At 36.9% G+C, this 17618-nt stretch overlaps 1 protein-coding gene across 1 annotated transcript in view; it reads right to left on the minus strand.

Annotated features, from left to right (window-relative positions):
- Positions 1-17618, minus strand: part of LOC149208987 (uncharacterized) — a 209679-nt gene that overhangs the window by 113223 nt on the left and 78838 nt on the right. Inside the window, exons 4-5 of the mRNA XM_089394188.1 lie at positions 10986-11064; positions 10812-10871 (exon numbers count right to left, since the gene is read on the minus strand). Of these exons, the coding sequence (XP_089250314.1) occupies positions 10812-10871; positions 10986-11064 (139 nt within the window). The remainder of the gene's footprint in view (positions 1-10811; positions 10872-10985; positions 11065-17618) is intronic.

The raw sequence follows: 17618 nt of genomic DNA on the forward strand, positions 1-17618 counted from the left end.
CAATAGGGTCGTAGATGTTGCTCCCCTATCTGTTACCCATAGGGTTGGAGATGTTGCTCCCCTATCTTGGTCTTTGCAGAGTATACCCCAGTTGGTATCATACCCACAAGCAGGGCTTGTTGGGAATACCACTCCCTGTCTTGCCAACGGGTTGACAGCGTACTTGGGGGCGTACAACCCAAGCTGATTATGATGCATGTGTTCTACTACATGACTTTTGAGGGTCATTGTTGGGAAGATCAGTGGGAAATAGGACGGTTTGTGATGTGCTCCCCTATATCACCTATTACACAATATGGGGTTGTAGATGTTTAGCTCCCCCATGAGATTCCAAGTTGAGATATGCTCCCTAATGTGTTTTTGGGTTGAGATATGCTCCCCTATGTTGTTTTGGGTTGAGACTAAGCTCCCCGATGTAGTTTCAAGTTGAGAGGTGTTGAAGAAAGTGTAACTAGGTTCAGTCTTCTTGACATTGATTTTTGTAAACAAGGAAAATGAATTTATTATTATACCTTGTTGCATGGGTTTCATGAGCAAGAAGTTTATTTATTTAGTAGCATCTCCCATTGAGAGCTTTAGGATAAATCAAAGAGTCAATGGCATGTATTAAGAAGCTCTTCTTGAGCATGAGAAAAATATGAGTCTATATAAATGACAAGTAGCCCTCCAAGACAAGCACGATCCTCCAAGATAAGCACAAGAAGAAGTCTGCAAGATAAGCACTGAAGAATAACAATCATGTCGGCCTCAATACATATATAACTGTCAAGTCCGCTCATAAAAGGTGACGCACCGGTTCAGTGGACATGTCGGCTTATTTATGGAGACATAACAATTATAAATAGGCGTGTAGGGTCACCACAAAAAGGCAAATTTTCGGACATCCTGCAACTTCGGATAAGGAGCAGAGATATCTTCGCATTCATCTCTGAAGTCTTGGTCAAGCACAGTGGTAGAGGGTCTTGATGAGGTGCAGGAGAGTAAACACAAGTCTCTGCAACTTCGGGTGTAATTACAGTAAGTAATTACAGTATGACCTCGATGGTAGCACTCTTGGCATAGCTATAACAATGAAGCTTTCAGTGCAGGAAGAGAATCACAGCCACATTCTTGGCATAAGTATGATAATAAGGATCTCAGTGATACACTCAGCATGCTCTCTAGACAGTTACAATCTTTGTATGGTTGTGATAAGAAGAAGCTCGGTGATCCCACAGTGATGCATTCTCAACATACTAAACACGGTCATAATTTCGGTAAAGTAGCAATCATAGTCTCGGTCATAATGAAGGCAAGATCATGATCTCGATACAGCTCTCACACAGTATAGAGACCTTGTTGACATGGTGAAGATCTCAAGTGAGAGTGCAGCAATGATCTAAGTGAAGGAGTAGTTATGGTGCAGCAACAATGATCTCTTTGTTATGGTCAACTCCTCAATGAAGGTGCAGCGATGGTGTTGCAACAGTAATGAAGATCTCGATGGTGCAAGCCTCAGTGGTGTAGCATTGATGATGATCTCAAGCAGTGACAAAGAAGAGGATTGGTGTCTTGGTCTTGGAGTGGCTAAATAGGTCAAGGGTCATGGTCTTGGTATTTGTCAATTGGAATCTCTATAAGAATAATTTTGTGTGGGTTTTCCTCTCCAAGAGGGAGAGGTTTTGGCCCTCGCAGAAAGCCAAACATCTTGTGTTCTTGTCTCTTTGTTTTGGTAACTATTTGATGAATATTAGAAGACACACTCTAATAAGAACAAGTGGGGATTGTGCTAAAAAGATAAATTAAAATACCTCACAAGTAGTTATCATGCTAGAAGAATCTCATTAACTCCATTAGCCCTAGATTCTTCAACAAGATGTGCTCCTTAATATTGTTTCAGATTGAGATGTGCTCTTCGACGTGTTAGAGGGAGGTAACTTAAGCTCCCCTCTGCTGTCAAATTCTTCTTCTTTTAGATTCGAGAATGTTCAACATATGAGCAGGGACAATCAAGAGAGAAGTTGGAATAAGCAAGAGATGAGTAGTGACAACATTTGATGATGAGATACTTGAGACAGGATATGTTTTGATGACAGGATACTTGCGATGATTACATGATGTAGTTGGAATTTCTCGCTAGCTGAGAGTGAGTGTTAATTTGGCAACTCAGTGACAAATTCCAACCATGCGACAAGATTCCTCTTTTCGAGAAGACCAATTTTGACTATTTAAGCGCTCAATTTGGACAAGGGAAAGTGTATTTTTGAATTATAAGCCCACATGTGCATGTTTGAACTTTGATCAGGTCATCCCTAAAACAAATTGGTCACCCATGGAAGGTTATAAATACAAGTGACCTCAACCTCATTTGGAAATCATCATGAGACATTCTTCTATTCTCTTTCTTGGTTTTGGCTCGCACAGGTTTGAGGCATGTCCGCTGAGAATCGGTTCGCACGAAGGAGAAATTTCAGGGTTTGAAGCTCACGCGTGTTTCTACGCTTTTGGGTCTCAATCGCAAGCTTGGAAAAGGCAATCTTCGACTACAGTCACTGGCATGTAGGCCTATGCATGCGACTGGAGGGTTTCAATCACATGCATGACACTCTATCCATACGACTGGACTCTAGGATTTGGTTGTTCAGTTGACCGAAGTTTTCACTTGTTGACCACAGATAGTGATAGTTGATTACAAGCTTCTGAATCATGGTTTTGAATATTAGCATTGTTGGGCTCATCTCATATGGATGTTGTTTAGTTGAGTTTGTTGGATGGTTGTCTGGATGAAGATATGGATCATTGTACTCTCTTTTACTGAATCATTCAATGACAATCTAATAAGAAGAAGAAATTGAAAGGGTTTTCCCCATTGTGGGTTTTGACCTCGTCTCTAACCAATCCTAGTGTCTCTATGTGTGCATGTTTTTCTTCTATTGTTCCTTTATGTTCCGCTGCATTGATGATGATATTGTTCTTTCTACATAGTTGCATATGTTGTTGAATAATGATGTAAATCTAAATAATGATATGATGTCATGGGATGAATTTAAATATGGAAATAATGAAATACAATTATCAAAACAAAAAACAATATAGCCCTAAGAAAAATTAACACTAACTGAATAAATTTTCTATTTAAGAGCTTATTTTTTACTAAAGGGTGGAGATGTCCTCGTACCCTTTGGATTAGCACTTGTAAATTTTTTCTGAATAATTTTGTAAATTTCTAACCCTCATTGTATATAATTTTATTTCTCTTGTATACACTTGTCTCTATCCTTTTTGGCTTGAATTGATCTAGTTGGAGAGGAGGGTTTTTGGCTAGGAGCTTTACATAGTTTTCTTGCAAATGAACACTTGGGAATTTAAAGAGATACACATCGAAATTTTTGAAGCCTCCAGCCTAAACTTGTTCATCAATTTGAGCCATTTATTTTTCCTCCAAACCCCTAAGTGTGAAAATTCCTTGAAATGCAGCAACTGGAATTTATTCTTCTAACTGATTAAATATGTAGTTTATTTAGTTACGACAAAATAACAAATAAATCACACTGCAATTTCTTCACCATAAAAATTACTGCGGAAAATAAACTGGAACTAACAAAATAGATGTAGACACACAATAACAATTGACAGTTATTTTTGGACAAATGTCCCTAGAAAAACCCAATGTGGGAAAACGAGTGCAGCAGATGAGAGTTTTATTATTATTCTTCAGCAGCAAAATTTTGAGTACAATATGGATGCCAAACTAGAAATCATCTCCTGAGAAATTACTAGCAAAATATCTGAGGGAATGTTTCTCTTCTCTACAAGCAATTCGGCAACAATTTGGCCACCCAAACTAGCTGTCCAATAACCCCTATGCGGGCCTTTGCGCAAATGTTATGCAGTCCTCTATTGCAACTACTTGAAACTGCCTTGAATCTGCCTCTGACTGACTGCTTCTACTCTGGAAGTGATCCTTCAACCCTCTAGAAAATTATCCCAACTTCCTGCAACTGAATCGACCTCCACCTGAACTAAATCAAATTGCCTCCTTGAGGCTCTTAAGGCTCTGCACAAGCCCCTACGCAGCGCCCTGAGGAATAACTCGACCTTCGTTGGCTGGCTCTTCCGGCACTATAAACCTCCAACGGAAACTCTACTGCTGCTCCTTTGCCTCTGCTACTGATCTCCTGGCTCGAATTCTCTTCCCAGTTGAATCTTTGCTCTCTGGGGAAATTTGATCTGCCTAAATCATTCACCCACTCGATGTGTCTATCTCCAACCCAATGTCTTGCTCTTATAATCTCTCGTTGGTAAACCAATGACCATGATTAGATTTCCATCAACGGCTAAGATCAGCTCAAACTCAATCCGTGTGAGTTTCTAGAGCATTTTCATATGTCTCAATTAATTGTTGTTAATTAATCACTTTTCCAAAGTTAGACTTGGGAAATATATAATTATTGATCAATTATCTTAATTGAACTATCTCTAGGTGTTTTCACCAGGAATTTTTTCTGGGTTTTGGAGATCTTGTGTTTCTTAGCCTCTCTGACCAAAGTCGAGACTAGAACACCTATGCAATGCTATAGAAACTAACATTGCACAAATATTCCTCTAGGAGGCTAGATGGCTAGGGTTTCAACCCATTTTTTTCAAGTTCGATTTTGGATAGATTCATCATTTGAGGCTTGAAAATTGAGATTGAAATTTTTTTTGGAAGGTCGTCTTCATTTTTGGAGTCTATCTCTCTTAGCCGCAAACATAAGAGAGGCTCTTTTTCTCCTCTCATACGATATCTTTTCCCTCTTGGGCATCTTGTCCCTTGAGAGAAATTTTTGAGTAGAAATTCACCTAAAAATTTTGAAGAGATCACTCATCAAAGGCTTGTAAGCTCAAGATTAAATTTTGGAGGCATTTTCTTCCTTTGTCGTGAGCAATAGAGGGTCTCTCCCTCTCTCTTTGTGCGCATTTATCTTTAGCTTGGACAACTAAGGGTTTGAGAAAAAATCCTTGGAGGACTTGGAGTTTTACATTGAGGAAATTTCATTGTAACTCGTTGTTTTGAGACTTGTAAAATTCCTCATTGGCATCTTGAGGAAGGGGTTTTGTTTTTCAAAGTTATATGTTTTTGAAAACACTCCTTAAAGATTTGAAACCCTCTCTTGCTGTCTAACATATTTTTTTCTTGTGATAATAATAAAAGAATTTTCTTGAGAGAGCTTGGGGTTTTCACCATGGTATCCTTTCTCCTCATTTAGTAGGAGATCTTCTTGATTGATTGGTCACTAACTTGCTAGATTAGATTAGTTTCTTGCATTATCCTATTAGTAGATATATGTCTATAATCTTCTAATCCCCTGTTAATTAACTAGATTTCCTTTATTTCACTACTTGATCTAATTTGCATTTGGGTGGCTCTAGTCTTGATCTCATTTGCATTCTAGTTAAGGTAGTCTCTCTAACATCTTGATCTAATTAGCATTTTGATCTTATTTACTTGTTCCTCATTGTATAACTCGCATTTGCTCTATTCGTCATTGAACACTCTTAAAGCACATTATAATCAATTGAATCGACCATTTATAAGTGAAGTGATATTTTTAACTTAAATTCCAATAAGTCATTTCACATTTTGAGCATTTTGGTTTCTAATTGTACATCAATTTGAGCACTTGTATTAATTCTCTAATTTGCATTTTAGATCTAGCTTAGCATTCTCTAAAATTTACCTCCAAGCATAAGCTTGGTTGATAGAAATATAGGACAACCTTCCCTAATCGTCATTCAATTCAATAAATTTGAGTTTGGAGCAGAGGTTAAAAATATGTGACCTCGCAATTCTCTTGTGGTCGAGCCCTTGTAGGAACAAAGGCACGTGGGTTGTCTTGAAGTCTAAATGGGTATCGTTAATGAACTACAAGTGCCTCCTCATCCTAGGCTTCTTGCAATTCACCTCAGTCCTTACCAAGTTTTGAGGAATTGAGGGGAAGTCTCACCGTAGAATAGGCTTTAACTAAAATTTACCAAGACCACTTTGCAATCACACACTCAAAAAACCTTGTTTCATCTTGCAATTGGTTATTGTACAAATTGAATTGTGAGTATTTCATTCTTCTTGCAAGCATTACATTTTATTGCTCTTGTACTTGTCAATTTCAATTACATGCTCATTGTCTTTTGATGTCGTTCTATCTTTTGGAGAATTTCTCTTTTATACAAGTTCTAGTTATTTTGCAAGTCTCATTTTATTTCTATTGCTCATATCTCAAGTTGTGCATAATCTCTTGTGATTTTATTTCACTAACCCCTTGCTTTGCAGCTTATCCAATTGTGCAACTTATTGATTTTCTTGATATATCTCATTTGCAAGTATTGTTGATTCATTGTGAGCATATATTTCTTGCAAGAATATTTGGCACTGGTCTAACTATATTTGTCTTGCAAGATATCTAGTGAACATAATTGATTTATCTAAATTATTGATTGTTATATGCTCTTAATTGTTCATACTTGCTAATCAATCTAATCTTAAGATCTAATTCAAGTTGCTAAATTGGTAAAGCCTTAACTAATTCAATTAACATCGTTAATCTCCTAGAGCTTGTTATCTTTAGCAAGTTTTCTTCTTAGAATCATCTTTAGGGACCAACCCTTTTGGATTATTTAGGAGAGAACCTAAACAGAGAGAGTTGGGAATAGGTGACAACCCCTTCTCTGAGCATTGCACCTTAAAGACCACACCTTGTGGGGTTGAAGACTTTTCCCACATCTAGTGTGCATCTTAGGTGACAACGAAACCAATAGTCAATTGACCCGAAGAAGGGAGGTGGAATAGGGGCTCATAGTGTAAAATGGAAAGTGGTAAGTATGGAATAGGGATAGATGGGGCTACGCTATCTCAATCATGGTTTCCCAAGTAGTGCCACTTCATAAAGCCATGGACCATTAGGGGAGGTCCCACTAGACAAGGATTGAAAATTAACCCCCTTTCTAAGGTTAGGGAATAAGAGTATAGCCAAGACCCTTCTTTCTTCCAAGTTACCCAATAATCCATGTCAAAATGCCCAAATACAAACAAGCATAAGCACCCGATTGCAAAATGAATAAAGTACCTTTTGATCAGAAGCCCACCTTCCAACATGTGCTCTTGACAAATGGGAAAGGAAACATATGACTGATGCAAATGGTAGAGATATAAATGGCATGACATATCAGCAAGTGTTGTTGGCTGTCGGTTGGAAGAGATGAATAGGTGTAAAACTTCTCCTAAGGGTCACCCACGTTTGGTGGGTAACATGTCAACAAACACTTCACTTCTCTTCAATACAATTCGCAATGTAGTACAAGAAAATAAATATCAATCAAGTGTACTTATACCACAAACTTTCAACACGTAGGACACAATTTCCAAGCATATGATAGATCTGAAAATGACTTATTCCAGCAAATTATTGCAGCGGTAAATTTGTTCCTTTACCTTCTAGATAGGTGTTAAATCACTTAATAAATTCAGCTCATTGTTATGCCAAATCACCATGCATAACAAGCTCTAGAAACTACTCAATCATAAAGTTAACATAAGCTAAAATTCAAATCTGCAAGTACATAGTTTGGACAAGCCAGAACATTCCATATATATAGATTAAAAGTTCAAGTACATACTAAACCTTAATACAAGCTAATACAAATCAAGTTATCTAAACTGTAACTAGGGATATCATAAGAAAACCCTAGCCATCAACTCCTAACAAGGAATCACCCCCAATCAAAGTTGGTCACTCCACCAAAGATCCTCAACAAGCTAGCATGTAAACAAGTAAATCCTCCTTAGTACATAGACTTACATCCCACAAGTGTACAAGATCGTCCTCCTCTATTTTTTTCACAATAAGCACACCAAGTAGCACTAAGGCTTCTAAATGCCACAAAACCCTAATCTTCTCTCACAAGAGTTAGCAGATCAAATTCTTTATTTTGCTCCTCTAGGGTTTATCCCAAAGTCATGCCCTCTTTATGACTTTATGAAAAATCCCTAACCCTAGTCTTTCTTTCAATTCCCTTAAGAACCCTAGCACTCGAGAAAAAAGAGAAAATACAATGAAGAATAGTATAAAGAGACTAGCTTGATCTAGCTCTCACATCTTAACACAATTATGTGAGTCTATATATGAACAAGTATTGAAAAGACTCTCTCCTTCCTTTATTGATATGAAAGGTGAGGGATGCTCCTCTAAGGTTTATCCCAAAGTCGTGTCCTCTCTACGACTTTATGAAAAATCCCTAACCCTAGTCTTTTGTTGATATTTTAAGACTAAAAAAATTTTCCAACAATCCCAACCCAATTTTAATTTCACCTTATCACTCCCATTTAGTTAAATGCCCTTTCTCATAAACATACATTAAACATATAGAATTCTGGAAATGAAATTTCCAGATTAAAACACATCGCACTGTCAACACATGCTGAAAATAAATATGGACATAACCAGACCAGCAACACATATAAAAATACACACAGATTTTTGGTCAACTTAGACCCAGGGAAAACCCCTTCAATCTTCTCCGGGGAAAACCTGTTAGAGAGCTCTTCAAATTTATTTATCTTTCAATTTCAGGAAAAATACATTTGCTGATAAAACAAAATAGCAAAATACAACTTATCTCTTCAGCGCAAAACTCCTTGAAAACCGTGCCCACTTTGACTCGATTTTTGTGCCCACTTTGCCTCGATTTCCATGCCCACTTGAAGCTGAAAATATGTACTATACAGATACGACTATACGAATATACCGTATGGATTGTACGGATTTCCATACCGCTGTACAGATTTTTTTTTTTTTTTAAATTCAAAAACTTCTCTTGAACGGCGTGCAGCTCACAACATTCAATGTTGTTCGTACTGTACCTTCTGTTGTCTTCTAAACCTTGATTTCCATGCCCAGCTTTGCCCAAAAATCACTCCTTCAGCTTGCTGCAACAAATTTCTCCTTCATAACTTTTCTCCAGCTCTCAACCTCCTTTCTCCAATCTACTCATGAAGAATGAATGCAGTGTCTCTTTTCTTTTCCCCCTTTTGTTTCCCTAAATGACTTTTGGGCAACCCTAAGATCTAATGGCTCAGATTCATTTAGATCAAGGGATGAAAATAAATGTGCATTTAATTCTCACTTTCTATTTTTTAACTCACCCATTAAATAAAGTACCCACATTGTACTTTATGTCTAAAGTCACTTTTCACTTTATAATTTAACATTGACTTTACCACTTATAAAGTCACTTTCACTTTATAAAGTCACACTTAGGAAAAGAATTATTTTGGACACTTTTCCCTAGGTAGAGACTAACCCATGGGAAACCACTTGTCCAAGGTACATTAAAAATCAACATCTTTCTTTCAATTCCCTTAAGAACCCTAGAACTCGAGAAAAAAGAGAAAATACAATGAAGAATAGTATAAATTACTATTGATTATATCGGCGATATTCAAAAATATCGCAATATTTTCGGGAAAACGATATATCGCTGAGAAAATATCGCGATATTTTCTGTTTTGAAAATGTCGCGATATTTTCTGTTTTGAAAATGTCGCGATATTTTCAAAATATCAGCAAAATATTGCGATATTTTGAAAATATCAGCTATTTTTAAAAATCTGATAAAAAAATTGATTTTTTATGTTTGCTGATATTTGCCGATATTTTGCTGATATTTTCGCAGATATTTCCGATAAGATGTTTTCTAGACCCTCACCGATATTTTGCCGATACCGATATTATCAACACTGGTATAAAGAGACTAGCTTGATCTAGCTCTCACATCTTAACACAAGTATATGAGTCTATATATGAACAAGTAATGAAAAGACTCTCTCCTCCCTTTATTGATATGAAAGGTGAGGGATGCCAACAATCATAAAGTGGATGAAGTCCACAACAAGCAACCCACCTAATCATTAAATAGACCCACATGTGAAGTACTCCAACTCTAGTTGACACATGTCAAGCTCCATGGCATGCATGTCCAAGAAGGAAGGCTCCAAAGCTAATGCTCCTCAAGAAGGATCCAACGCTCCATCTCCACTAGCCTCCATACCTCCAATGCTATCTTCTAAGCCATGTGTACCTTTAGGTCCACCATACTTACATAATCATTCCTCGACCTAAGTGCCTTCACATCAAATACAAGCCTCCATGAAAGCAACCAAGTATTCCCATGCCATCTAGGGCTCAATGCCCACCTCCAAGATGCCCAGTGTTCCTCCACCCAAGTAAGTCATCATCCCAAGCAAACCTCCATGTACACACCCCATGAAGAAATCCACTAGCTACACAGGTCTCCAACACTCCAAGGAAGAATGCCATAGAAGGACCAAGTCTAGGTCTAGTAATTCAAAAGAATGGTAACTCCAATGTGTATGTCGATCATGAAACGACCAAGGGTAATCAACACACCATGCACCCCACATCACATGAAGCACCCCAACATGGTGTAAACACTTCCTGGAGTAACCTAGAAAGCTAACATTCAACCTCTCATTGTCTTCCATGTGCCAACAAATGGTTAGAAACTTTGGACATTAGGTTGTTTGTTGATTAGTCATTGAACCTTTTGAGCTCCCAAATACTCCTAGGGGTCCACCAAACACTTTTAGGAATACATTACATGTTTTTTGACACTTTCATTAATCTTCATTGTTATTTCTCATTCCCTTTCCATCAATATGCCTCTTTGGTCACAAAGTGGTCACAAGCATGCAAGTTAAAATGCGTAAAAGCCATACACAATTATTTCTGTACAAATTAACAATGTAAACTCTTGAGAAAGGAGAAAAGTGATTGAACCTGCAAATTTGTGGAGTTGAAACCTCCCAACCTACCAAGCACGTACCAAGATCGAATAGTCTGCATCATAGAGTACTATCAATATATTTGAAACATTATGAAACTTCTGGATTCACTCAAACTAACAATAACTGTAAAAAAAATGAAGACTTAGGGGATCTTACAATCACTTACACGGCCAATGAAATTTAAATCTTTATCTGTTGGAGCAGCATACAGTTCAATCCATATGTAGGAATTAGTGGGATTAAAACTGCAAACCATTATCAACAAAATAATCAGACTTGGTAACAATTCTTTTGTTGACATGTGCCTGAAAAGAAACATCAGTTTTCATCTTTTAATCATATGTGCTAATACTTGCACATGTGACGGAAGATATGCACTTGACACATGCAACATTTTAAGTTCTTTGATCATTTTCATGTTGTGCAAACAAGATAGAATAGATCAAACTAGCCTACACACTAAGAATTGTCATATTGAATAAAATATTCCCTTCTATTTGGTTTAATCGAAATCATGCAGTTGCCCAATTTCAGCAGTCTCAAGACCAAGAAGCAATAACTGCACAATTTGGTAGATGCCATAATGACATTTTCTTGATCGAAAATGCACAAACCTTGGTGGTAAACCACCTCCATCGCCTAACAACAAACTCTCTTCATTGTGTATTATGGTTGTATTATATATTTTGAATGCAGTACATTGCTTTAAAGTACATGTCATCCATTAACTTGCCTTCCGAGGTGTTAGGTGTTGGATACTTGTATTTATGAGAATGCTTCTTATGATGCTTCTTTTATGCTTAAACTTTAAATACATTGGAAACAGCAGTTACGAGAGAAGAATATCACTTGTAGATGAATCCATGATTTGTATATTGACCTTTGCTAATGCATAACCATTCAATGGTGCAGAAGTTGTGTAACCACATCCATTGGGCCTGGGGGCTGGATCCATGGAACCCCTAATCAGATATAGATTTGGATCTGGATCCGTCCAAGATTCATATAGATGACAAGTCAACCTTAGTGCCATGTTCCTTGCATATGTTGAAGAAAGTGTAACTAGGTTCGGTCTTCAAAAATGTAATTTTGATATTTGTATTTATAAAATAAAAGAAATATTATTTTTGTTATTTATATCAATGAGTTTCTTGCTCACTGGATAGGTCTAGCACATGTCAAAGTGCTATAGGAAAGTCAAAGAATCAAAAGAAATGTTGAAAACCCTTATGAGCATGTTACACCATGTGTATATACATATTAGAGTCAAAAGAATACCTCCAAGCAAAGTCACAAGTCTCCTCCATGCAACGACATCACTAAAGAAGCAAATCCGAATTGGGAAAGTCAAGTCAGCCTCAAGTCGGCCTAAAGGAGGGACAGACCTCTATATATAGAGGCTGTCCACTCCTCCAAAGTCAAGTATATTCACCTCTGAAATCAGCGAACGTAGGAAGCAAGAAAAGGGTACTATAAGGACAAAAGAAGAGTCTCCAAGGGCAGTGAAGAAAGGAGGAAGAAGACAGAAGTGTAATGGGGCTATCTTAAGGCCTATTACAGTCACACATGTGAAGAAAGGAGCCTCTTCCTGCTGTCATAACAGCACTACTATCACAGTCATATAATCTCGTTGCTTGGGCAAGAAAAGTAGGCCTATAAGGCCTCTCACTCAAGCAAAGAAGAAGCTCACTCAAGCGAAGAAGGAAGGAAGACTCTAGCATAAGTATCTTGAAAGAATCCTCCCACGCACGTGAGAAACTAGGGCTTTACTGCTGCCATATCAGACCTGCAGCTATATCTTAAGAACGTGCTCGGTTGGATGAAGGATAAGGTACTCTTCATATGTGAAGGGGTCTACTAAGGATCAAGGAGAAATATCTCTTCTACAGCTAGCATAACAAGATCTACCATTAGTTGCCGGAAGAAGAATGAAGTGCCGAAGGACGAGTGTCGGGAGACAAAGTACCAGAAGAAGGAAGGACTTGACTTGTGCTTGGAGGAAATTCTTGTTAAGGGTCTAGGGTTTAGCATTGATCAATAGAAGCTTCAATAAGAGAAATTTGAGAAAGGGTTTTCCTCTCTAAGAGAGAGAGGTTTTTCCCTGGCAGAGAGCCAATATCTTGTGTTCTTGTTTCTTGTGTTTTGGTAGCAGTTTGATGAAGTAAACAAACATACACTAATAATAAGGAAGAAGATCAAGCTAACAAGAAAATTAAAAGTGCTTCACAAATTGTTATCATTGCTAGAACAATCCTATCATTACTAATTACCCTAGATTCTTCAACATGGTATTGGAGGTGACATATCAAGGAAAGGGCATCTCAAGAACACTCATAAGTTGACACATCAAGAAAGGACATCTCAAGAATGTTTACAAGGTTGAAGCATCAAGCCAAGAAGTCTCAAATACATCAAGGACAAGAAGGTCTACCATCTACTATCCATCAAGGAAGACTACAAAACAAGAAGAGAAGCCTTTCATATAAAGGCACCTACAAGAAGATCCATCTAAAGAAGGACCTACACCAAGTTACACCATCTTCAAAGGAAAAAGCACTACAAGTCAAGTCCCACTCTCCAAGAAAATCTCATCATCAAGCAAGTCTATTTGAAGAAGGCAATTTGCCAATTTGACAATCATCAAGATCCAAGAAGGCAAGCCATCAAGTCTTCAAGAAGAAATCAAAACTACTTCGTCACAAACAAAATCAAGTAAGTATTTACATGTCCCCTTCTGAACATATCTCAATGTCTTTTTGCAAGGAAAGCAATAAATTGGTTGGGACTACTAACTTCCTTGCATGGAAGAAGAGGATTGATTTACTTCTCAAGGAGAATGAACTTCTAGACCACATCAAAGGGAATATCACTATCCTTGCTAAGGAACAAACACAAGCCTTAGCAAAATACAATAAGGATGAGATCAAAGCTCAAAGGATTCTAATAGAATCTATCAAGGACTCTCTCATTCCTTATGTTTCCAAATTTGAAACATCAAAAGAAATCTATGATAAACTAGTAGAGCTATTCTCGATAAGCACAACTGGAGAAGTGATATCACTATGCAATGATTTGTACAAGATGAAGATATCAAAGGAAGGAATAGCTCCATACTTCATGAAGATCTCTGAGATGAGAGATCAACTTCAAGAACTAGGAGAAGTCATGTCTAACAAAGAAATAACAACTGTAGTACTCAATGCTCTACCTGAGGATTGGGGCAACTTCACATCAAGTATATATGCCAAGAAGGAAGCTACCCCACTAAGTGAACTTTGGTCTCTATGCAAAATTGAGGAGACTACACTCAAAGCCAAAGATGATGTGGGATCAAAGGAACAAGCATTTGCTACCATAACCAAAAGGAAGGGAAAATTTGGCAAATTTGGTCCACGAAGAACAAGCAACAGAGATATGTCCTATTGTCGCACAGAATGTCTATGCACTACGACAACGCTCAGATTGGGGGCTCTCACCCTGATCCCCAATCTCTCCATTTAAGTTGTCTCCCTAAAGCAAGCTAGGGGGGTAGACCCTATGGATAAATGGGATGAAGGAGAACCAGCTGGGAATCAACCGGCTCGGGAGACACAGCAAGGCAATCAAATACTTGATTAAGGCTTAGCAAGATTTAGAATTTGAAAATGATTAATACCAGTGCCTTATGGATTCAATGATCCAAGTAATTGATTATCAACTGCTGCTTAGGAAGATGAAATCTATTTGCAATTCAACAATAAAAATCTTTAACAATCGCTTGAAAATATTTGCAAAATGTCTAGCATGTAATGAACATTAAATAATTCAAGCAATGACAATCAATTTCACTAGATGCACAATGTTTTAGCAATTAAATTTCAAGAGATACCAATACCTTAATCAACCACGAAATTTAAAAGCTAACCAACTCAGATCCTAGAGTTTAAATGATTATGCTTAAAATTCCAAATCTAGGAAATTTACCACTTTCAAATAGTTAATCTTCAGATATAAAAATTTAAGCACATTTAACTATGGAGAAATCACAAATACCACAAAAACTTACCTTTAAATCTTGCCTTAGCACAAAAGACACCAAGAAGAAATTTTAGATTGACATTTAATTTTTTCGTAGGTGAATTTCTTGATATTTTAAGCAAGACTAAATGTGACCGAAATAAATCGAAAAATTGTTTTTTAAATTTTTTAATGGGCCAGAGGCCACATAAAAAAAAATTAAAATCTTTAAATGCGAAGAAAAAAAAAAGCGCTTTTGATTTAAATTTTTTTTTAGAAAGTCCCAAAATCACATGACAATTAAAAATGAAGCCCCTTCCCTTTTTTATTTTTAATTTTTAGTTTTTTAGTTTTAGGGTTTATGAGTCTTTTATAACTTTTTAGTTTTAGAATTTTTTATTTTTATGATTTTATTTTTTTTGTTTTGAATCGAAATTTTAAATCATAAATCAATAATAAAAAATAAGAAAAAAAAAATCAAATCAAAATACCCTTTTTTATTTTTATTTTTTAGTTTTTTAGTTTTAGGGTTTATGAGTCTTTTATAACTTTTTAGTTTCAGAATTTTTTATTTTTATGATTTTACTTTTTTTTTGTTTTGAATCAAAATTTAAAATCATAAATCAATAAAAAAAAATAAGAAAAAAAAAAATCAAATCAAAATAAAAGTCAAAACAAAATCGATTTTTGTATTTTTATTTTAATGAATCTAACCAAAAAAAAACTTGTTTAAATGAAATCAAAAAAAAAAAAAATAAGAAGAACCCCAATGAAATATAACAAATAAAAATAAAAGGACCAAACCTAAATCTAACTCATGATAATACAAATGAACATTAAAATGAAAAGACGAGATACGCCAAATAACTTACGTAAAACCTAAAAGCCATTACAAAAAAAAAAATGGAAGTGTTTATTGCTATGCTTGTGTGTAGGTGTGAGCTTGATGACGAAAAGCAAAGCGAGGGTATGGAGGGCGAGGGAAAGAGTACGCAAGTTTGCTTGGAAGGGACAACACGCGAAGGTAGCAACGGATGAAGGGTGGACTCACGATGGCAGCAAATAGAGTGCCAGGAAAAGTCGAGGAGGGAAAGCATGCTGAGACTGGCAGCGTGAGGGCAAGCAGATTTGGAAAGAGAAAGACGCAGATAGCGATGGGAAGGAAGGAGATCACGCAGACAGAGAATAGCTGTGGAGCGGATGGCAAGGACGCAAGTCAACAACCTGGAAAGACTGTGGATTGAGGCGGCTATGAGAGCATGGAGCTGTGTTTTGAGCTTGTGGCAGCACGTAGGTGGAGAGGGGAACAGCGATGAGGGTTATGATGGCAGCGTGCACTGAAATAGAAGCTGATGTTAAATGTTGCGTGAGAGAAGGAATGGGCAGTGGATAGGAGAGAATGGCACTGCATGAGGGATCAATGAGGAAAGCCGCAGGGATTGTGGGTTAAATAGCGTATACGATAGGGATGGGCAAGTGAGGGTTTCGACCTTTAAAAAATATTTCGAAATTTTTCTAGAGCAAAAAAATTGAAAAACCCCAGGTAGAAGACAGAAATTCAAAATGATTTCGAAAAAGCCTTAGGAGGACAGCCCAATAAAACCCAGAAATTTCCAAATCAAGATGCTATATTCTGCTTCAGATTTATTAATTGAAACCCCTGTGAAACTATTTCCAGATTTAAGATATTTTAAAACCCTTGGACCACAAAAATAATGCCTCTGCAAGATCTAGTTCTAAGGCCAGATCTTACCCTCGAGGGCCTAGATCTAGCTTCAAAATCGAACTTCACCTTCAGATCTGCAACTTGTTCCTGAAAACACAAACACCCAGAATCTCGATATACCACAAAAAAATGAAACCCCAGAAACCCTAAGTCAGAAAAATTGAAAAATTACAGATCTATGAACAGGAGTATCAAATCTACCAGATCTGGCGAGTATGAGTCCAACTCCGCTCCCAGATCTGATAATTTGAGGCTCTGAAAAGCCAAATTTATCAATTTAGCAAAAAAAAAAAAAAAATTAAATAAATTTTAAATTGAAACAGAGGTGCTTCGCCCAAGACCCTTCATGCATCCACAATGAAACTTCTTATGATAAGCCCGGGATTCAATCAAACTGGGTTCTTAAGAAAATACTAAACGGGAGTTGGCTGGTCCAACTAAAAACTTCCCCGAACGCCCGATGATCTAAAAATCAAAATTCCCTGCACAACTCAATTCAACCATTAACGTAGGGCGAGAAAACAATAATAAAATTCAGATTTAATACGAATACCTTCCATTATATTCAGAACTTAAATTACCGTTCAAACCCCAGTGACCAAGCAAGATACATGTGCTTAAATCGCTCCTCATAAAGCTATCATCGATGGCTGAAATGAAATATATGCATGAAAATAACAAATCATACAGCGTTTCCACAAAGAGTAACACCAGCAGAATTAACCCCAAAGTCTTTCTTTATTGCTCAAAAAAATTACAAGAGAGCTTTCACTTAGCACATGACTCAAAGATCAAATGATCTCAACTGACAACTGACCCCCTATTTAAAGATAAATTTCCCAACGGCTAGTTCGAGTGATCCTTGTCAAAGTGATCTCGATCGTTGATGAGGATCAAAAATTCTTTTAATCTCATCCTTCGAAATTTTAAAATTTTCAATTAAATGCATTTTAATAAATTCAAAAACTAAAATTTTGTATTTATTTCCTCAAAACTGACTTTGACTTAACCCCAGGGACCTAAGACATAAAATTTAACAAAATAATCAACTAACCTTAGTCCCTGGACCTGTTAAGA

This window comes from Pinus tabuliformis, chromosome 1_2, assembly GCF_031772625.1.
Source record: "Pinus tabuliformis cultivar Carrire ecotype Pingquan chromosome 1_2, CPIR1, whole genome shotgun sequence".
NCBI lineage: Eukaryota > Viridiplantae > Streptophyta > Pinopsida > Pinales > Pinaceae > Pinus > Pinus tabuliformis.